Raw genomic sequence first — 24,055 nt, forward strand, 5'->3', positions numbered from 1 at the left:
CAAAATGGCGTCCCTTGTATTCCTATTGGCTGATTTGGTGGAATAGGGGTTAATATCTTTATTATAGTGTGGGCGATGTTGAGGCGCGAGGGAATAGGAGTTAATAACTTTAGTATAGTGGCAGCGATATCAGGAGCAGCAGATTAGAGGTTAATAGATTTATTCCGGTGGCTGTGATGTCGGGAGTGGCAGATTAGGGGTTAATACATTTATGTAGGTGTCGACGATGTTGGGGCAGCAGATTAGGGGTGTTTAGACGTAACTTTTTTTTTTCTTTATCTTTCCACTTGAGACCGGGATAAGAAGACTACTGGCCAGGATTGGTCTGATAAAGAAATATCCCATGAACTGACGAACATAGGAATATAAAGTATTCCTAAGGCACCTTTGGTTTTAGTGCAATTGTTCTTGTGTATCGCGCTAACTACTAAGGATTTCTTCAGCGTGCCCCATAGAAGTCAATGGGGAGGATTTAGCGTGCTTGAGATAGCTGAAGTGCTGAAGTTAGCACTCCTTAGTCTTTCGCTCTCGCCTTACCGTTTTACTTTCAACTTGTAATATGAGTCATAACTTTCTACTTTGAGCGCAGTTAGTGCTTGAAAAAAAAAATAATAAAAATAATAGCGTCCCACATGTAATCTGGACCCTCTTGTTCACATGAAAAAATTGTGCTTTGTGCCAAGCTTCCTAGAGAAGCCAGAAAGCAATATCAGTAACCTAGGTTTTCAAACTGATGTAAACTACTTAAATTAGCTATTAAATTTGGAACATTTGTAGGTTATAGAATGTGCATGTTAGCCTCTCTGAGAAGAATAGGACAGCAAGCGTAATGTCCTTTGTATGCCTAAACCTAAAAATGGCACCAGGCCAAGTTTTGTGCATTTTTTTTTACTATTAGTTTTTACACCAGTGTATGTACATAGTGGTAACAATTTGTGACTTCAGTTGGTCTCCTCCCTTGAACTGCGTGTGCAGCTGTGTGAGCGTCATTAGCAGTTTTTTAAATTTGTATTAAAAAGGAAATTAAACTTAAATCTTATACAAGCAGTGAAAAAATATGCAGTTTATTTCTTATTTATTTTTACTGTAAATATTATGCTTTTTCTACACCACCAGAAAGGCTAGAGTACATAATACCATACTTAAAAACACATTACATTTTTTATCTTTTTGAAAAAAAAAAACAGATATCTAAAAGCTATACTTAAAGGGACACTAAACCCACATTTTCTTCTTTCATGATTCAGATAGAGCATGCAATTTTAACCAACTTTCTAATTTACTCCTATTATCAATTTTTCTTCGTTCTCTTTCTATCTTTACTTGAAAAAGCAGGAATGTAAGCTTAAGAGTCGGCCCACTTTTGGTTTAGTATCTGAGTAGCGCTTCCTGATTGGTGGCTAAATGTAGCAAACCAATCAGCAACTCTTCCCAAGGTGCTGAACCAAAAATGGGCTGGCTCCTTACCTTACATTCCAGCATTTTCAAATAAAGATATCAAGGGAACGAAGAAAAATTTATAATAGGACAAAATTAGAAAGGTGATTAAAATTGCATGCTCTATTTGAATCATGAAAGAAAAAATGTGGGTTTAGTATCCCTTTAAGTATAGCTGAACATTGTTTTGGACTTTAGTGTCATGCATTAAAGGGACACTGAACCCAATTTTTTTATTTCGTGATTCAGATAGATCATGCAATTTTAAGCAACTTTCTAATTTACTCCTATTATCAAATGTTCTTCATTCTCTTGGTATCTTTATTTGAAAAGCAAGAATGTAAGTTTAGATGCTGGCCCATTTTTGGTGAACAACCTGGGTTGTCCTTGCTGATTGGACAGAACCAATAAAAAAGTGATGTCCATGGTTCTAAACCAAAAATTGGCTGGCTCCTTAGCTTAGATGCCTTCTTTTTCAAATAAAGATAGCAAGAGAATTAAGAAAAAATGATAAAAGAAGTAAATTAGAAAGTTGCTTAAAATTGCATGCTCTGTCTGGATCATGAAAGAAAAAAAATGGGTTTAGTGTCCCTTTAAGCCTTAGTTCAATCTTGCTGTTTATGTGATCTTTCATTTGAACTACCAACTATTCTTTTGCTATTAATCAGTAAAGCTTTTAAAAAGACTTTCATTGTTCTGTGTACTTGTTCCTGCATTCTGAGTTCCACACCATAACTCCCTCAGCCAAACTCTTACAGAAGAATCAGAACAGACTGGAACAGCAACGCCAGCACCAGTGCACCTGTATCAGAATCTACTGTTAACAATCTACCTGAACCTAGAATTGCTTTACTTCAGAAATTTAATGGGTATTTGTCCCAATTTCAGACTTGTATCACCTCTTATCAGATTCTGTTTTCTCTGCAACCCAGAACTTACTACAAGGACTTTTTACAAGTATGAACTGTTATTTCACTTCTCTCTGGAGAGCCACAGTTATGGGTTCACCAACTCCTGGTCACTCACAGCCCTATCCTTGAGTTTTGGGGCTCCATTTATTAAGCAGAGGATGCTGCTTCGGAGCCCCATCGTTTCAGGTCCACCTGAAATGGAAGTTAAGAAGCAGCGATCGTATGACTGCTGCTCCTTAACGTATCAGCCACCTTTTAGATGGCGTACTGAAAAAATCCTGATCCAATACGATGATTGATGACCCCTGCTAGCGGTCGATTGGCCGCCAGTGAGCAGGGGGCAGCATTGCACAAGCATTTCACCAGAAATGCTTGTGCAATGTTAAATGCCGACAGCAAATCATGTCCGCTCTTAAATCTACCACCTGGGATACATTTTTGCAAAGTCTTAGGTCACAATAGGAAGACCCCAACAAGATCTCCACTGCACAAGCTAAGATCCATGCCCTTAAACAGGGTGGAAGAGATGTGGAGGAATTTGTAATTGAGTTTTGTCCCCTTGCCATCATAACAGCTTGGAATTAAGCTGCCCTCCTGGATCAATTTCGGTTAGGCCTGTCTGTTACTCTGAAAGATAAACTGGCACGAGTAGGGGTCCCTAAAACACAAGAAAGCCTTGTCTCTCTGTCGACTCTGATTGACCATCGCCTTAGGGAGAAGCCCATGGAAAAGGCTGCTGCCCATAGTCCTCCTGTTCGTCCTCTGCCTCCACCTTTAGAATCTGTCTCTACTGAAGAACCCATGCAAATTTGGGGTGTCCGGGGTCCCCTCTCTGAAGCCTACCTCTCTCATTGCAGTGGAACAAGAACTCTGTTAGTCTAAAAAGAAAACAAATATATATGAGAACAACTAAAAAAAAACAAAAAAAACTGTCTGCGTCAATTGTGAACTGATATAAATATCCCTACAAAACACAAATATCAAATAGTGAGCATATTCATATATGCTATAACAAAAAAGTGTTATGTGATCACAGTAGTGTAGAAATGAACTAATAAATAAGTTCCAGTGATAAGAGTTCCAGTAATAGAAAATTCCTCCAGGAGCCACTCCTCTTCAAACGATAAACGTTTTCCCCCAAACAGGTGGGCAGAGTAATCTATATATACGAGATAAAAGAGGGTGCTCCAATGGTGAAGTATGACACAAACTACCAAAAGATAGAGAAGCAAGTATGTGCAATATACTCACAAACAAAGTGCAAATGGGGCAGGCTGAACTATCAGAGCCGTCCATCCAGCTGGCTCACGATCCAGCTACAGCTATTACTACAAAAGTCGTAATCCAAATTAGAAGAAGTAGGGCCCCCTTTGACATGTTCAGTTTTTGACCAAGTGACTAAAACGTATATGCACTTTATTCTTAAGTGTAGTCAAACTTGGAAATGTTGTAAAGGTAGTAACACACAAACACAGAAACACACAGACACACATAAGGATTCACATATAGACACTCTAGCAGACACGCAAAGAAACACACAAACACACTCAGACACAGACACCCACACAGACACTCAGCACTTGTTCACATTGACCTGACAAGTAATGAGGTAGACTACAGTTTTGTCAAAAAAGGAGATTTGCAATTCAAAATATGGAGTTCTGATTATCTTTTTTGTCAAGGAAGATGCCAACTATATGATGATAACAGCATGCAGTGGCTGAAAGGAAGGGCCCTGAACTTCCTAAACAATCATTTAAAGGTTAAGTGGTGGATTGGTGACTTTCAGAAAGGTCTCATTAGTCTCAAAGTCTGTAGAAAGATGTGAATAATCAGTAGTAAGGTCGAAATGTCCTAAAAAGGACATACACACACAAGAACTCAAACACAAACTTGCACATACACCAAAGGAAACACCCACAGAGACAGCCTCAGAAAACAAACAAAGACATACACACTCACAGACACCCACAGAAAACACACAAAGACATACACACACAGAGAGACACTAACCCACAGAAAACCACAAATACATACATACACACGCCCTCGCAGAGACATCCACAGAAAATGCACAAAGACAGACACACAAACCCTCACAGAGAGATCTACAGAAAAAAAAGACATACACACTCATAGAGACACCAACAAAAGCACAAAGACATAAACACAGACACCCACAGAAACACTCACAGGGGGTACAATTTCTGCACATTGCCATCCCCTAAATCAACAGTGTGTGACATGCATGATAAAAATAAAATAGCAGAAATTAAGAAATCACTTTTTAAAGAATCATATTTGTAAATGTACAAACAAAATACTTCTGTGAATTCAAAATTGTACATTACTGATCTGTCAAAATGGGTAGATGAAGAAAAGTAATTTTGAAAGTTTGACATATGTTTGCCCCCCCTCCCATTTTCCCCAACCAAGAACACCACCTCAAATCTGGTGTACAAATGTTCCCATCTGTCAGCTGTACTTATAGATTTTAAAAATGCTGTACTCTATATGGTCTTGGTGTAACAATAAGCTGTGGCACTAGGTTTCATACCATTAAATCTGGTTAAATGCAGGATTTAGGCTTGTTTGTATGTATTTCAAAATTAAGTCAGCTATAGTGTAAACTGAATAGTGTTAAGTTAACCTGTCTCATTTCAAACACTGAGCAATCTTAGCCTGAGAGTATAAAATTTTATGCAGATGTAAAAATCTTAGATAAAATGCCTCCTGGCATCTGGAAAGTCCTTGCATAAAGGGGCAGTAAACTGGAATATATATATATATATATATATATATATATATATATATATATATATATATATATATATATATATATATATATATATATATATATACACAAAAAATCATATCTGCCAAAAGGGTACCTACCATTTGTACATTGAGGAGGAAACATTTCTGCATGGTTTTAAATATAGAATTTCTACAGCATTGTCAAATAATCATAAATACACTGCTGCATATTGCTAAAAAATGTTTTGTTGGACCCCTGGCCCCACCACACAACTACCACACTGAAGTTACAATCTAAAATAGCACAAATAAATAAAATACATTTACTAAGTAAGTCCTACCTCCTCTGTACAAACTGAAGTGCCAAGTCTGTCTCACACTGTGCATATTTGTTCAGTGAACACTCAGAAATCCTGTCAAATCCTGTAATGACATTTCCCATGGCTGCCAAAATGTAAAAAAAAATAAAAAAATGTAAACAATAGTTGTGCTTGCCTCATGGGACCCCCTGGCCCACTGGGCCCCTGACAGGAGTAACCCTATTCACCCCCTGATGGCGGCCCTGGTGGTGCTTTCTACTTCTTCTAATTTTGGCTTTTGCAGTGATAGCTGTAGCCGGATCGTGAGTCAGCTGGACGGCTCTGATAGTTCAGCCTGTCCCATTTGCATTATTGAGTGCATTGTGATGTGAGTATATTGCACATACTTGTTTCTCTATCTTTTGGTAGTTTGTAACATACTTCACCATTGGAGCGCCCTCTTTTATCTCATCTATATAGATAACTCTCACCTAGATTACCCTAATGTTTAAACCTAACACCAACATAAACCCCGAGTCTAAACACCCCTAATCTGCCGCTCCTGATATTGCTGCCACATAAATAAAATGATTAATCCCTAATCTGCCGCTCCCGATATCTCCGCCACTATACTACATTTATTAACCTCTATTCCGCCGCACCCCAACATCGCTGTCACTATTTTAAAGTTATTAACCCCTATTCCGCCGCTCCCCAACATTGCCGCAACTAAATAAAGTTATTAACCCCTAAACCTCTAGCCTCCCACATTACTAACACTAAATAAACCTACACAATAAAAACAGTTGCAGCAAGTAAAAGTGGTTTTCAAACTAATGTAGTGAAAATGGTGGATAGTTACAAATTCTTATCCTGAATGGATATCATGGATAGTAACTCCAACCTAAAGAGGATTTGTGGTAAACTTTAATGGTAAAGGTATGTTTATAATATGCTGTGGGCTAACATCCCTGCTAAATGAGGCCAAACCTTTTGGGGGCCACTATTCAGTCAAAGTGTGTGCTTATATATTGTATACCCACTTAGGGGCCTATCTATCAAGCTCCGAATGGAGCTTGATGCCCCGTGTTTCTGGTGAGCCTGCAGGCTCGCCAGAAACAGCAGTTATGCAGCAGCGGTCACAAAGACCGCTGCTCCATAACCTGTCCGCCTGCTCTGAGCAGGCGGACAGACATCGCCGGAATTCAACCCGATCAAGTACGATCGGGTTGATTGACACCCCCCTGCTGGCGGCTGATTGGCCGCGAGTCTGCAGCGGGTGGCGTTGCACCAGCAGCTCTTGTGAGCTGCTGATGCAATGCTGAATACGGAGAGCGTATTGCTCTCCGTATTCAGTGAGGTCTGGCGGACCTGATCCGCACTGGCGGATCAGGTCCGCCAGACTTTGATAAATATAGGCCTTAGTGTCATGTGGATACTAAAATAAATTGTACCCATATGTACTCTGTGATAGGGTACTGCAACAGTAGTGGTATGGCTAGGTATTTTATTGAGTGTAACCCTTTTTAACCCTTTGAGTGCTTGGGAGTCTGTAGCTGCTTAGATGCCTGAGATACAGACTTCTAAGCAGCATGCCCCCTGCTCTTATAATTAACATTGTTAAGTATAAATAAAGTTGCGCGGTGACATCATCACGTTATTGCGCGTGACGTCACTGCGCATCACGTGAAGCCACGGCGATGCCTGTCACTATGTAGGCCCGATCGCTGGGGTAGAAGTGGGTGGGAGCCCCCAGATCTCCCTCAATGTGGGAGAGTGCTCATGACGGCTCTGAGCCGTCATTAGCACCAGAGTGAGAAACTCTGTGACGGCTCAGAGCCGTCATTAGCACTCAAAGGGTTAATTGAAACTAATAAAGTTGATATATTTTAAAACCTATATACACTAAGCCCATACGTATGAGGGCAGAGTGCTTTTCTGGTTAGTATCCTGTCCAGCTCTCTTGCTGGAATTGTTTTTGTATATGTTTTTCTCTGATACTCAGCACCAATACACACAATTACATAGTATAACTATATATTAGATTATATTCCATTCATTTAAATATAGTGTTCCCTCAAAGTAACAAGAGTGGTGCCATTGCTTATCTCTCAAATGTTACACTGGGGGTATCTGAGTCCTAGATCCGCTTGTTTTGAGATCCATGGAAACCACAGCGGTACCGTTTGTTTGTTTGGCGGCGGATCCCACGGTGGAGGCTGGAGCTGGATTGCGAGTTAGCTGGACAACTCTGATAGTTCAGCCTGCCCCATTTGCACTGTTGAGTGCATCGTGTTTGTGAGTATTGTGTGTATACACTTTACCTTTGTTTTTGTGTTCATCAAGACATACTTCACTATTGGAGCGCCCTCTTTTATCTCATCTCTAATTTGTAATGTATTTTTGATGTGTTTTGTGCAACTTTTTAGTTTCGGAAAACAGTTTACCATAAAGCTTGTAGATAGTGGAAAGGATTGAAGCGTAAAAGGCGATTTCGCTGCACTTGTAATATCAGCGGTATGAAAATGGTTCCGGAAAACGTAATTGCGCCTTCCTCAAACCAGCTGTGCCTGCTGTACCTACCAGGTATTTTGTAACATCCTCTCCATTTACTGCACAACTCAAGCACCAGTATCCATTTCAATTTGTTTCTACAACCTACTAAAGTATTCTGAACTTTGTTTTTGACTTTAGTGTCCTGCATTAGGCCTATGTTCAAACTTGTTGTTTCTGTGATCTTTAATTTGAACTACCAACTGTTCCTTTGCTTATAATTCAGTAAAGCTTTTAAAAAAGATTTTCATTGTTCTGTGTATATGTTCCTGCATTCTGCGTTCCACACATCATAACCCCCTCACATACCTACAGTTTTGTGTGTGTGTGGGATGTCACTCTCCACTAGAAGAACCGTAGAAGTGTTCTTATCAGCTACTAAGCAATGAGATCTGCACAAGTATGCATTTCCTTTTATCCGTCATTTAGTTTAATTATTATTTACTTACAGTACATACTACCAATCTTTTTATCATGCAAAAATATTGTAAAACATATTAAATAGTGCTCTTTTGGAAGTATTGCGATTTTTTTAAGACTATTTAACTAAAGTAGATTTTTCCTGAGCCTACTGCATGCTACACAGTGTTTACAGTGTGGTACTGCATTTATTTCTCTGATTATAATTGGTCAATTCAGAGAAGATAAGATAAAAAATACCAAAGTAACTACTCAAGTGGCTATTATTAGTGGATTACTGTAAAACAGAAAATGACTGTTTTAAAGCTACAGACAACAACCCTATAAAGGGCTAGATTACAAGTGGAGTGCAAAAATATTAGCATTATTGTGTATTATATTCACTCAAACACAATGCGTAGTGTTTCTATTTTAATGTTACAATTACGGTTATTTTTTAACGCTTGAGAGATAGTCTAGGACGCACTGCCACCTGCATGTCAGACAGAGCAGGTGCAATAAATCCCTTCATAACAGGCTTCTATGGGAGAAGCAGTAAAATTCATGTTAGATATCACATGGTGGTGCAAATAAGCCGATGGTGCGCAAGTAATGGAAAATGCGCAAAAAGGTTTATGTAAACATTTGTAACTGTAAAATATTTGCATGCTTGATTTGTTAGGCTAAAGTAGTCTAATTAAACAGAAGATGTCTCCAGGGGCTGGTCATGGACGCTCTGCAGAATTCTAGAGGCGTTTGGGATTTTTTTTGCCTCAACTAAGTATGCAGAATTCATAATGACTATATTGCCACTGTAAAGTATCTTGTCTAATGGTTATGGGCCACATGTACCAAGCAGTGAAAGCAGCTTTGGGGCCCCAGCATTTTAGACTTGTGTGAATGAGCCTGAAATGCTAATTAAGTAGCAGTGGTCTTAATACCGCTGCTACTTAACCTCTCCGCCACCTAAATTATGGCGGGTGAAATCAACACGATCCGATTGGGATGACTGACAGCCGCTACTCGCACACAATTGGCTGCATGTGAGCAGGGGGGCGGTATTGCACAACTAATATTAAATGCTGGCAGTGTATGCTGCTCGCAGCGAAGCCAGACGGACATGTTTGTGGTAGCGAAACTTGTCCGTCCATCCATTAATAAATGGGGCCCTATGTCTCACTATTTCAAAGCTGACTACATTGTCTTGTTTTTATTTTTATTTAATTTCCCTTTCAATGTTTTACATTTCTTTTTTTGGATATGTTAGTGTGAACTGTTATACAGAGGACGTTATTTTGTTTTAATTTGTTTATCCTGTAAGACTTTGAAGGCATTTTTCTGATGCTGGTATCCTTCAGAGTGGCAATTGCATGCTCCAAGAATTGAACAGTTCTAGATAGATGCTGTTTTATTGATTATACGGGAGAGCGACTCACAGCTTGTTGCAGTTTCAATCCTTTTTAAATTTCGCAATTTTCAAGTTCAGATGTTAGGATGAGTTTTTTTATTCCACCAGGTATTATTTTCACAAACAGGTTTTGAATATGCTAACCCATTGTTTACTTGAAAGAAAAACAAAAAAGCTGAAAAATGGCACATTGAGAATTTTTGTCTTCACATAATTCACAGGAAGTCATCTTGCTTAAAAATCAGTCAGCTAGATTCCAAGTTTTGAGCGTTATAGGGAAATTAAAGACCGCCACTAAAGCGGCGATATTTAACCTCCCTATAGCACTGCTATTACAGGTTTTTGTAAAACCCGGCTTGTGCAGGTGATATGGTGGCTTTGAGCTCCATACCTTACCCAAATACAATTATATACAAATATATTTTAATTATATTTAAGTTAGGGGGTGTTAGGGCTAGACTTAGGCTTAGGGTTACGTTAGGGTTAGGTTTAGGGGTTAATATATTTATGTAGTGATGTGGGAGGCCAGAGGCTTAGGGGTTAATAGTTTATTTTAGTATATTTCGTTGTGGGGGGCTTGCATTTTAGTGGTTAATAGGTTTATTATTGCGGCGGTGTGGGCGGACGGCAGATTAGGGTTCAATAATATTTAAATAGTGTTTGCGATGCGGGAGGGTAGCGGTTTAGGGGTTAATAGGTAATTTATGGGTGTTAGTGTACTTTTTAACACTTTAGTTATGAGTTTTATGCTACAGATTTTGTAACGTAAAACTTATAACTACTGACTTTAAATGGCAGTATAAGGTGTACCGCTCACTTTTTGGCCGTACAGCAAAACTTGCAATACCGGTGCTATGAAACTCCCATTGAAAAAGGACTTTTTTTAAAGTTTGGTACTGATTATACGTGATGGCCAAAAAGGTGTGCGGTACACCTATACCTACAAGACTTGTAATAGCGGCGTTAGGGAAAAAGCAGCGTTAAGAAGCATAACGATGCTTTTTCACTCATAACGCAAAACTCGTAAACTAGCTGACTGTTTGCTGCGTGCTCTTATCAAACCCTCAATAAATATAGGGCCATATTACTAGTGGTGCGCTAACTTGCACTCACGCTATATAGGGTTTATCGCGGGTGTTTGCGCACATGGGAAGCAGTGTGCGTATTACAAGTTAAAAGAAAACGAATTTAACGCAATTGAATTTAACGAGCGTCGGGATAGAGTGACAGAGCTCTGGTTAACTGTTCCGCTCAAGTAAAAAGTGTTACAAAAAACATCAAAAATGCATTTCACGGTACAGTTACACTCATAATAACACTGTCTGATAATAATTATTCAAAAAATATTGCAATAAGGGCTTAAAGATTTGAGGTTTCAGGTGTTAGAAAAAAAGAAAAAAAAAGCTGATAAGAGCTTTAGCATAGACATACATACATATACATGTCTAAGTATGTATTTGTATGTATATACGTGTATAGTGTATGTATTTATGTGTTTTACTGTATATTTACTGTACATATTTAGCATTCCAATGTTCTTCACTTAGAGAATAATTTCCTTTTTATTGTTAAATACCTATTTCTATATATGTGTGTATATACCTATGCCAACATATCTATTCCTATAGATATATAGGTATAGATATGTATTTTACATGAGCAGTATCAAATATATATATAAATATATTTCATAAAAAAAGTACATTATTTTCTATTAGAAAAACAAAGGTATGTAAAACATGCGTTTTGTGCATCACGTTTCTCAATTCAGATCTTAACGCAGTCGGTTGGCAAACATGAGAACTTAATATTCTTAAGGCACTTTATTGAAATATTACATATAAAATATTATATATATATATATATATATATATATATTTATACCTATGAATGTATAATCATCTATATATTAGAAAACGTAAGTAAAAGTTTTACAAAGCTGCACATACACATACAATAATAGTCTCAAACGAGAACTGTAATCCTTTCCTCTATAGTCCCTTTCGGAGCATCTTGGACAAAACAAGCAAATTGTTAGTTAACCCATTGGTATTATACTGAACAAGAGGTAACTGTCATATAGCAAACAGTAATTCAACGTTGTGGGACCCACACTACCCGGCTCATACGGCTGTGCATGCTAGAATCAGCGGTAGTGGAACCTTTAAAAGCAGCCTGTGCCCAACACAGCGTATAGCTGCTCCCACTCACCGCTCTTGCTGTGCCTTCTCGGTAGCTTTCACGCTGGGGTCTCCTGTTCTTGCAACAAACGATGCCGCTAGTAGCCGCATCCAGTTCCTGTATGGGTGGGTGTGTCCAAGCACCTGACCGGCCCAAGCCAATCACTGTAGACTTGCTCCGGGACGGATCTGCAGTAGTACAGAGTGGAGGAATGGCGAGCTTCCCTTCACCTTAGGTCCCTGGTCCAATTTCAAGAGTTTAGAAGTAAAGTAGTCCCAAGGCAAAGTAAAATTCTAAATTTTATTATAATCTGCATAGGATAAAAGAAACCCACGGGGGTCCCAAAAAGCACATAAAAGCACAAATGCATTAGGCTGACATGTTTCAGCTTGCTGCCGTAATCATAGCTGATTCAATACATTTGCGGCACTCATTTAAAAGCACACCTTCTTTTTCATTGGTTGTGAAAACTACCAATGCCTGTGTTCAATTTATGTGTCTTATTTTAAGTGTCTCATTTTAACTTCTTGTACTATTGTCTGTGGAGATTTAACTATATAACAACCTGTACCCTACTTCACTATTCCACTAAACTCTCCCATATGTATTTACACATGGCACTTAAAAATAAAAAGTAATTTTGGTCCTACTATATCTGTGTTTATATATATGGAGTTAAATATATGTTTATTCATATATATATATGGAGAGCTGTCCCTCTCATAGGGGTACAGTAGTGGATATTCTACTTGGAAGGCTATGGTATGAACATAATGTCAGAATAGATCAGCAATATGATATAAAGTTGCTACTATTACACTTGGTATATTTCCCCAAGGAAGGATCTATTTTACTATTGTGCTTAACTACCAGTGTCTCCTATCGGGGCTACTTTTATCAATGTTACTGTACTACATTATTTCTAAACTTTAGTGTTAACCTAATGGAAGTTACAAAAATAGAATCTATATGGTTTCAATGTGTTACAGTCTCTATCGGATACTTACATCTTATTATCATAGTCTCCCCTGAAATAAACATATGGGTATTATAGTCAGAAAGAATAAACATAGTATGAAGGAAGGGGTTTTGGTACCCATTATATACATTTGCATTTTTCCAAGTGCACACACATATATATTTACATATATGTTGGTAAGGTGCATTAATATATAATATATAAGTTGTGTTGTATTTTTCTTATTCATATTCATGTGTATTGCTTAACATATCTTGAATGCATTCTAGGTTCCATACAAAAAACTTAGCCCTGAGGAGACTAACAGTTCCTATGTCAAAAAGTGGAGCAGGCATCCTGGGGTGTCAGGGCCCAAGTCAGAGTATGATTCAATGCTCAAATCCAAATAATGTCTGCAATAGTTACTTCCAATAGTTTATCAAATCATACTCTGAGTTGAGCTCACTAGGCACCCTGGTCTGGAGTCTGAAAACTCAGAACATTTCACGTTTGCCTAGAATTTTGTCCCTATCTCCACCTCTAGTTGGATTCTTAATCCATTCTATAGCTTGCCACCTCAAAGTAATGTTACTCTTATTATGTGTGTTTTTGAAATGTTTAACCAGCAGTGTAGTAGCCTCACCAGTTTTTATTGTGGACAGGTGCTTTCCGATGCTTGTTTTTACATAATTTGTCGTGAGGCCTACGTATTGCAAATGACACTGAATGCATGTTAATACATATATGACATAGGAGGATGTACAATTGAGCCAAGTAATGTTAAATTCTTCTCCCGTAACGTCTGAGTGAAACTTATCAGAAAATATACAAAATTCGCAAGGCCTGCACCTTGTTTTCCCACATTTGTACATCCCCCTATGCCTGAGCCAGGAACCTTGTGCCATAGGGGTTAGAGTAGGTAGTTCTGAAGGGGACAAGTAGTTCCCTATTGTTCTGCTCTTCCTATAAGAGCAGCATAAGCCCCTCTCAACACATTTAGTGAGTTTATCATCTGCTGCTAGCAATTGGAAATGCTTTTTTACTATTCTACAGATGTCATTGTATTCCTCACTTTATTCTGTGACAAAGGTGACTTGATCTTGATATCTCCTATCCCTGCCATTCTTGACCTCTTTTGAACCTTTCAGTAACAAACTTCTGTCCTATTTGTCTACTTGAGCTTTTGCCCTATCTAACACACTCTTCGAATACCCTCTCAATTGTAATCTGTTCCTCATATCTTTACTTTGTTTTTTGTAATTGACTTCCTCTGTACAATTTCTTTTTACTGTAATCAGTTGCCCCTTTGCAACCGCAAACGGTACGTGCTTGGGTTGGCAGCTTTTGGCATGGAGAAGTGTATTTTTGGAGATTGGTTTTCTACATAAATCACTTGTTATCTGCCCATTTCCCATGGCTGTGAGTGTGAGATCCAAATAATTGATGGATATATCCTGTTTCTCAAAGGTAAAGCATAAACCTTTGTTGTTATTTAGGTCCTGTATAAAATCCTCTATAGACTCAACATTTCCTTGCCAAATTAAAAGCAAATCATCTATATAACACCTATAAAAGGCAATATTCTCTTTGTGTACATTTCTATCTCCATAGATGTGGGACAGCTCCCACCAACCCATAAACAGGTTGGCTTAGGAGGGGGCACATTTTGCCCCCATCGCTGTCCCACATCTCTGGAGATAGAACTTGCCTTCAAACCTAAAGTAATTGTGTGTGAGAATGAACCTTGTGACTCTCAATATGTAATCCACAAAATCTGTTGAAAAGTTAGAGAAATGTTGGAGAAAGAAGGCCATAGCTTTTAGACCTTCCTCAGGTGGGATAGATGAATAAAGCGCCACAACATCCACTGTCAGCCAAACATTATTGTTTTTATCCCAACGTACAGTTTACATCAAATTAATTAGATCTTTTGTGTCTTTCAGGTAACTTTGTAGGGAGACAACAAAGGGATGTAATATGGCATCTAGCCACTGGGACAGGTGCCCAAACAGAGAACCCATCCCACTCACTATGGGGCGGCCCTGTACGTTAGTTAGTGTTTTATGTTCTTTTGGAAGATGGTGGAAAATGGGCACCACTGGATGTTCTATGAACAAAAATTCATACGTGGCTAGATCATAGTGCCCATCTTCCAACCCATCATCCAAAAGTGACCTTAGGTCCTTTTTGAAAGTGGCAGTTGGATCTCTTTCCAGACACTCATAGTTACTCTCATCCTGTAACTGTTGAAGTGCTTCTCCAACATAATCCACCCTATCCAAGATAACTACTAAGCCCCCCTTATCCGCTGCACAAATAACTATGCCCTTGTTTTCCTGGAGTTCCAGTAGAGCTTCCTTCTCTATCCTTGATAGATTCTGTCTTCTATGTTTGGCACTGTTACTTGCTCTACTGTTAGTGGAGAGTTTTGTTAAATCACCCTCTATTCTCTTGAAAAAAGTCTCAAGAATTGACCCCCGACTTTGTATAGGGTAGAATTCTGATGCTTTTCTGTATCCACTGAAACTTTTTGCTTTTTCTGCCCCCTCATCCATATGTCTCCTCAAAATATCTAGGGTGGCAACATCACATGCTTCTTTGAAATTTAGAGGTGCATTATACCTACTGTTAACACAAAATCATCCCTTCCTGTCTCTATAGATACCTGTACTGTATCTCCAATTTCTGTGTTCCCACAGGTGGGGGCAAAATTTAGACCATAGCATAGGACCTTTAGTTGTACAGCAGACAAAATGCATGCAAAGAGATTTATCACATTATTTATTGATATACTTTGTGGTTTTGTTCCCCCTCAAGGGGTATCTGTCTTGTCTCTCCTGCCCTATGTCTGTCTTCTCCCTGGGCTTGTAAAAAACCTGCTAAAAAAACTGGCGATCTCCACCTAAATTAGTGGCGGCCCCTGTTTCTGGTGGAGTAACACTGCTGATATATTTAGACCCTGTGGTGTAAGTGATCTTGTTTGTAGCATATTCCTTGGGTCTTATTACCTGATTTCTCTTGTAAGATGTATCGAGTCCACGGATTCATCCATACTTATGGGATATTCTCCTTCCCTACAGGAAGTGGCAGAGAGAGCACCCACAGCAGAGCTGTCCATATAGCTCCTCCCTTAGCTCCACCCCCTAGTCATTCTCTCTGCCTGCTTAACTGCTAGGAAGGGCAAAGTGAGTGTGGTGACAAAAATGTTAAGTTTTTATTTTCTCAAGCAGGGAGCTTTCAGACCAATCTTGGATCTCAAATTTCTAAACAAATTCCTCAGAGTACCATCTTTCAGGATGGAGACTATTTGGACTATTCTTCCTCTGATCCAGGAGGGTCAATATATGACTACCGTGGATTTAAAGGATGCGTATCTACACATCCCTATTCACAGAGATCATCATCAATTCCTCAGATTCGCCTTCTGGACAGGCATTACCAGTTTGTGGCCCTTCCCTTCGGGTTGGCCACGGCTCCCAGAATTTTCACAAAGGTGCTAGGGTCCCTTTTGGCGGTTCTGAGACTGCGGGGTATAGCAGTGGCGCCTTATCTAGACGACATCTTAATTCAGGCGTCGACTTTCCAGCTAGTCAAGTCTCACACGTACATCGTGTTGGCTTTTCTGAGATCTCACGGGTGGAAGGTGAACATAAAAAAGAGTTCTCTCGTCCCTCTCACAAGAGTTTCCTTCCTAGGGACTCTGATAGACTCGGTAGAAATGAAAATATTTCTGACAAATTTCAGAAAATCAAAACTTTTAATCACTTGCCGAGCTCTTCATTCGATTCCTCGGCCATCAGTGGCTAAGTGTATGGAGGTAATCGGACTCATGGTAGCGGCAATGGACATAGTTCCCTATGCCCGCCTACACCTCAGACCACTGCAACTATGCACAAACAGTGGAATGGGGATTATGCAGATTTATTTCCTCAACTGCATCTGGACCAAGAGACCAGAGATTCTCTTCTCTGGTGGTTGTCTCAGGACCACCTGTCTCAGGGAATGTGTTTCCGTAGGCCAGAGTGGCTCATAGTAATGACAGATGCCAGCCTGCTAGGCTGGGGTGCAGTCTGGAAATCGCTGAAAGCACAGGGTTTATGGTCTCGGGAGGAATCTCTCTTCCCGATAAACATTCTAGAACTGAGAGCGATATTCAATGCGCTTCAGGCATGGCCTCAGCTTGCTGCGGCCAAATTCATCAGATTTCAGTCGGACAACATCACGACTGTAGCCTATATCAATCATCAAGGAGGAACACAGAGTTCTCTAGCGATGATGGAGGTAACCAAAATAATCTGATGGGCGGAGGATCAATCTTGCCATCTCTCAGCAATCCATATCCCAGGGGTAGAGAACTGGGAGGCAGATTTCCTAAGTCGTCAAACTTTTCATCCAGGGGAGTGGGAGCTCCATCCGGAGGTATTTGCCCAGCTGACTCAGCTATGGGGCACACCAGAATTGGATCTGATGGCATCCCAACAGAACGCCAAACTTCCTTGTTACGGGTCCAGGTCCCGGGATCCCCAGGCGGTACTGATAGATGCTCTAGCAATGCCCTGGTCCTTCAATCTGGCTTATGTATTTCCACCGTTTCCTCTCCTCCCATGTCTGGTTGCCAGAATCAAGCAGGAGAGAGCTTCGGTGATTCTGATAGTGCCTGCGTGGCCACGCAGGACTTGGTATGCAGACCTGGTGGACATGTCATCTGTTCTACCGTGGACTCTGCCAATGAGGCAGCACCTTCTAATCCAAGGTCCGTTCAAGCATCCAAATCTAATTTCTCTGAGTCTGACTGCTTGGAGATTGAACGCCTGATTCTATCAAAGCGTGGTTTCTCTGAGTCGGTCATTGATACCTTGATTCAGGATAGAAAGCCTGTTACCAGGAAAATCTATCATAAGATTTGGCGCAAATATCTTTGTTGGTGTGAATCCAAGGGTTACTCATGGAGTAAGATTAGGATTCCTAGAATTTTGTCCTTTCTCCAAGAAGGATTGGAGAAAGGATTATCAGCTAGTTCCTTAAAGGGACAAATATCTGCTCTGTCTATTCTTTTACACAAACATCTGGCAGATGTTCCAGACGTTCAAGCATTTAGTCAGGCCTTGGTCAGGATCAAGCCTTTAAACCTGTTGCTCCGCCATGGAGCCGAAACTTGGTTCTTAAAGTTCTTCAAGGGGTTCCGTTTGAACCTATGCATTCCATAGATATTAAGCTTCTATCTTGGAAAGTTTTGTTCTTAGTAGCTATCTCTTCGGCTCGAAGAGTTTCTGAGTTATCTGCTTTACAGTGTGACTCACCTTACCTAGTTTTCCATGCAGATAAGGTGGTTTTGCGTACCAAACCTGGGTTTCTTCCTAAGGTTGTTTCTAATAGGAATATCAATCAGGAGATTGTTGTTCCTTCTCTGTGTCCTAATCCTTCATCAAAGAAGGAACGTCTGTTGCACAATCTTGATGTGGTTCGTGCTTTAAAGTTCTACTTACAAGCAACTAAAGATTTCCGTCAAACATCTTCATTGTTTGTTGTTTATTCTGGTAAACGGAGAGGTCAAAAGGCTACGGCTACCTCTCTTTCCTTTTGGCTGAAAAGCTTCATCCGTTTGGCTTATGAGACTGCTGGTAAGCAGCCTCCTGAAAGAATTACTGCTCATTCTACTAGAGCAGTGGCTTCCACATGGGCTTTTAAAAATTAGGCTTCTGTTGAACAGATTTGTAAGGCGGCAACTTGGTCTTCGCTTCATACTTTTTCCAAATTTTCCAAATTTGATACTTTTGCTTCTTCTGAGGCTATTTTTGGGAGAAAGGTTCTACAAGCAGTGGTGCCTTCCGTTTAAGGTACCTGTCTTGTCCCTCCCTTCATCCGTGTCCTAAAGCTTTGGTATTGGTATCCCATAAGTATGGATGAATCCGTGGACTCGATACATCTTACAAGAGAAAACAGAATTTATGCTTACCTGATAAATTTCTTTCTCTTGTGATGTATCGAGTCCACGGCCCGCCCTGTCTATTTAAGACAGGTAGTATATTTTTATTTAAAAAACTTCAGTCACTACTGCACCCTATAGTTTCTCCTTTTTCTTCCTAGCCTTCGGTCGAATGACTGGGGGGTGGAGCTAAGGGAGGAGCTATATGGACAGCTCTGCTGTGGGTGCTCTCTCTGCCACTTTTTGTAGGGAAGGAGAATATCCCATAAGTATGGATGAATCCGTGGACTCGATACATCACAAGAGAAGAACTTTATCAGGTAAGCATGAATTCTGTTTTTTCGTATCCTATGTCTGTTTGGAGCTATTAATAGTGACCTGTTTGTTAATATTTTTAGTCGCATTTTTAAGTATGCCCTTTGGTGTATCCTCACTACCGGATGCCCCTGTTTCTTCTCCAGACTCCACTTCACTGTCAGAGACCCCTAATTGTCCTGAATCTCTGCCTTGTGTCCCATGATTGTCCCCCCCCTTCCTCTATTTCTACTTCTAGATCTCCCTCTTCTGTTTGTGAACCTTGTATTCTGATTTTTCTGTGTATGGTTCCAAATGTACACTGGCTTATTTTCATAGTCTGATGAATCCCTTAAATACTTACAGGGAGTGCAGAATTATTAGGCAAATGAGTATTTTGACCACATCATCCTCTTTATGCATGTTGTCTTACTCCAAGCTGTATAGGCTCGAAAGCCTACTACCAATTAAGCATATTAGGTGATGTGCATCTCTGTAATGAGAAGGGGTGTGGTCTAATTACATCAACACCCTATATCAGGTGTGCATAATTATTAGGCAACTTCCTTTCCTTTGGCAAAATGGGTCAAAAGAAGGACTTGACAGGCTCAGAAAAGTCAAAAATAGTGAGATATCTTGCAGAGGGATGCAGCACTCTTAAGATTGCAAAGCTTCTGAAGCGTGATCATCGAACAATCAAGTGTTTCATTCAAAATAGTCAACAGGGTCGCAAGAAGCGTGTGGAAAAACCAAGGCGCAAAATAACTGCCCATGAACTGAGAAAAGTCAAGCGTGCAGCTGCCAAGATGCCACTTGCCACCAGTTTGGCCATATTTCAGAGTGCCCAAAAGCACAAGGTGTGCAATACTCAGAGACATGGCCAAGGTAAGAAAGGCTGAAAGATGACCACCACTGAACAAGACACACAAGCTGAAACGTCAAGACTGGGCCAAGAAATATCTCAAGACTGATTTTTCTAAGGTTTTATGGACTGATGAAATGAGAGTGAGTCTTGATGGGCCAGATGGATGGGCCCGTGGCTGGATTGGTAAAGGGCAGAGAGCTCCAGTCCGACTCAGACGCCAGCAAGGTGGAGGTGGAGTACTGGATTGGGCTGGTATCATCAAAAGATGAGCTTGTGGGGCCTTTTCGGGTTGAGGATGGAGTCAAGCTCAACTCCCAGTCCTACTGCCAGTTTCTGGAAGACACCTTCTTCAAGCAGTGGTACAGGAAGAAGTCTGCATCCTTCAAGAAAAACATGATTTTCATGCAGGACAATGCTCCATCACACGCGTCCAAGTACTCCACAGCGTGGCTGGCAAGAAAGGGTATAAAAGAAGAAAATCTAATGACATGGCCTCCTTGTTCACCTGATCTGAACCCCATTGAGAACCTATGGTCCATCATCAAATGTGAGATTTACAAGGAGGGAAAACAGTACACCTCTCTGAACAGTGTCTGGGAGGCTGTGGTTGCTGCTGCACGCAATGTTGATGGTGAACAGATCAAAACACTGACAGAATCCATGGATGGCAGGCTTTTGAGTGTCCTTGCAAAGAAAGGTGGCTATATTGGTCACTGATTTGTTTTTGTTTTGTTTTTGAATGTCAGAAATGTATATTTGTGAATGTTGAGATGTTATATTGGTTTCACTGGTAAAAATAAATAATTGAAATGGGTATATATTTGTTTTTTGTTAAGTTGCCTAATAATTATGCACAGTAATAGTCACCTGCAAACACAGATATCCCCCTAAAATAGCTATAACTAAAAACAAACTAAAAACTACTTCCAAAACTATTCAGCTTTGATATTAATGAGTTTTTTGGGTTCATTGAGAACATGGTTGTTGTTCAATAATAAAATTAATCCTCAAAAATACAACTTGCCTAATAATTCTGCACTCCCTGTAGTGTGTTTCAGGTTCAGTATAAGATTTTTGGATTCTATCAATGTATTTCTTAGAATCCCATCAAACCTAGGGTAATCAACCTAATCTTTCCTGTTGTTCAGCTCTGATTGTATTACACCAATTTTATCTCTGATTATATCTAGCTGTTGTGTTGTGTATGTAATTAGCCAGTGCATCAATCTAAGTGAACACTCTGTTAATCTTATATTTATGGTAAGCAAGCTCAAAACATATAATATGTACTTTAATTACATCTTTAGGAAATGCTTTTAATTTTTTATTATTATTATATTGGTGCAGACCCAAAATTACTATATTTCTTAAACTTTTAAAAGATAGACACTATGGATATGAGAGTCATAGAGGCCTATTTATCATATGTCTGTCGGACCTGATCCGACAGTGCGGATCAGGTCCGACAGCTGAATGCGGAGAGCTGCTGGTGCAATGCCGCCCCCTGCAGACTCGCGGCCAATCGGCCGCCAGTACGGAGGTGTCAATCAACCCGATTGTACTCGATCAGGTTGAATTCCGGCGATTTCTGTCCGCCTCACCGCTGCTCCATAACTTGTGTTTCTGGCGAGTCTGAAGACTCGCTAGAAACACGGGGCATCAAGCTCCATTCAGAACTTGATAGATAGGCCCCATAGTGTAAAAGAAAGGGAATTCAGCACTCTTTTCTAGTAACACTCAAATTTATTTAATTAGCATAGTCATATATTTCTGAATGGACTAAAGGATACATCCCGTTGTCACAGCAATATACACACATCTTATCACCTAATAAAGTGCAACACAGTACAATACCAAACATAAGAATATATAAAAAATACACTTGAAGCAGCTCTGATGGGAGACTATACATGCAACACCCTGCTGAACCAAACCCTATATGCCACAGGTCTTGTCTGGCCAGGTTATACGTGGGGATCTATGCATGCATATATTCACAATGATGGTAGCAACTTTACTATAAATAGCATGTAATAAAGGAAACCATCCCTTATGCTTATGCAGATTCAAACTGATGAAAAAAGGCAAAAGTTAGTAATTGTGAGGCAAACATTTCAGTCAGTAGGCATTCAAGCAGTAAAGCATCCTGAAATTAGCAGCTTTAGATTAGCAAAAGCAAGCTGGGTTAGTGACGTAGCAGAGTCATGGCAAACATCCGTATTATCAATGTTCCACATCCAATTGATATAGGTAATCAGTGTATTATACACACAATATACTGAGGAGGCAACGTAGTGTATCCCGGATCACCTGCCACACATACTAAACAGGTTCAACATTTAGCGGCTCAGTAACTAATATGATACCTCTCCTTTTGACTGGATATCAATTTTGCCTTTTTAGAACGTGAGTCCTGTATCCATGCTTGCTCTGGTAGTAATCATCAAATGCTTGTGGTATTCACATCGAACCAAGTTTGAAACAGCGAAAGCCTCAATCTTTGCACCATCAGTTTGAAAGTACTCCCACATCAGACAGCACAGCCATGCCTACGCGTGTTTCACCCCCACTGGCTGAACAACAGGGCTTCGTCAGGGGGTAATGACATCACCAGGCACACCTAAAATTTATTGGTGATGAAGTGCAAAGTCCTCAAACAAAAGGTGAAATATTATTAGATGGTTTTTTGACATAGAAAAATAATGAAAATAAAATGAAACAGGTTAACAAGATCCGTGCATTATCATGGCGCTAACTGAACCCGATATGTATGGAAGTAATATAGACAAGGAACAAAAAGATATCAGTTTATAAAAATACCTTGTATTTATCTGCTAAGTTAAATCATAACCTAGAAATACATACAGTAAATACATGCCAAATAATTATAATTATTTCTTTCTTTCAAGTTTTACATAAGTTACCAGGCCCTTCATAAACAAACAGTATATGTCATGAAGCTATATAGACTATTGCCCTAAAAAACAGGAATAGTCTATTTTTTCATTTAGCCCATGAAGTGATAGAGTTTTAAGGCAATACGTATATCTTGATTATTTCCTTAACAGGCAGTTATCATAGTCCCCTCCTCTTCCATTAATTATGCATTTATCTATCCCTATGAATCTAAGTGACTCTGGGTTACTCTCATGATATTCCATGTAATGTCTAGCAATGCTACTATCCATGTTCTTATTTTTAACATCATCCCTATGTTCTCTTATCCTATCATTTAATTTTCTCTTAGTTTTTCCTACGTAAAAAATGGGACATGAGCAGTGTAGAAGATAAACTAGTCCTTCAGTATTACAATTAAAGAAGAATCTAATGTTATAAAAATATTTCCTCATTTGTAGAAAATCTTTTAGTCCTTTCCATGTATTCAAACGTTACACATTTTCCACAAGGAAAATTGCCTGTGATTTTCACGCCTGATAGCCAATTTTTTGTTGATGCTCTATAGTTACTGTGAGTAAGTCTATCTCTAAGGTTCGGTGCTCTACGAGCGTATTTGTTTATATACTTGGTTATCAAATAAAAATACATTATTGTCAAGTATAAATTCCATTAATTTTAAAACAAATTCAGTGTGTGTGTTATATGTTACCCAACGACTTTCAAGAAAGTAGCCACATGCCTTCAAACCTACCTTATGAGGGATGGAGGAATATAGACTCTCCACATCAAGTGAAACTCATAATGTTTATCTTTCTATGCTTAAACCATCTAATTTTTTAAGGAGGTCAGAGGTATCCAGAACAAAGGAAGGTAGAGTATTCAAAAAAGGCCTAAAAAAATAATCAACATATGTGCCAATTTTTTCCGTCAGACTTCCTATGCCGGCAATTATTGGTCTCTCTGGGTTTTTTTCTATATTCTTGTGTAGCTTAGGGATACAATAAAATACCGGCATAACAGGATGAGGGGGATAGAGATACTTGAATTCTTCTATATTTATTATTCCATCGTTTTTAGCATCATTTAGAATTTTAAATAGGGAAGATTATATATTTTTAATGGGATTAGTAGGTAATTTGAGATACTGATTTCTATCACATAGTTGTCTT

The 24,055-nt window shown here is 39.4% G+C and overlaps 1 protein-coding gene across 1 annotated transcript in view; it reads right to left on the reverse strand.

The window, feature by feature from the left end:
- Nucleotides 1-2,705: 2,705 nt before the first annotated feature.
- ASB15 (ankyrin repeat and SOCS box containing 15) overlaps nucleotides 2,706-24,055 on the reverse strand; it is a 141,406-nt gene continuing 120,056 nt past the window's right edge. Inside the window, exon 11 of the mRNA XM_053716661.1 lies at nucleotides 2,706-3,226. Coding sequence (XP_053572636.1) covers nucleotides 3,222-3,226 — 5 coding nt within the window. The 3' untranslated portion in view covers nucleotides 2,706-3,221. The remainder of the gene's footprint in view (nucleotides 3,227-24,055) is intronic.

Source organism: Bombina bombina, chromosome 6 (genome assembly GCF_027579735.1).
Source record: "Bombina bombina isolate aBomBom1 chromosome 6, aBomBom1.pri, whole genome shotgun sequence".
Classification (NCBI taxonomy): domain Eukaryota; kingdom Metazoa; phylum Chordata; class Amphibia; order Anura; family Bombinatoridae; genus Bombina; species Bombina bombina.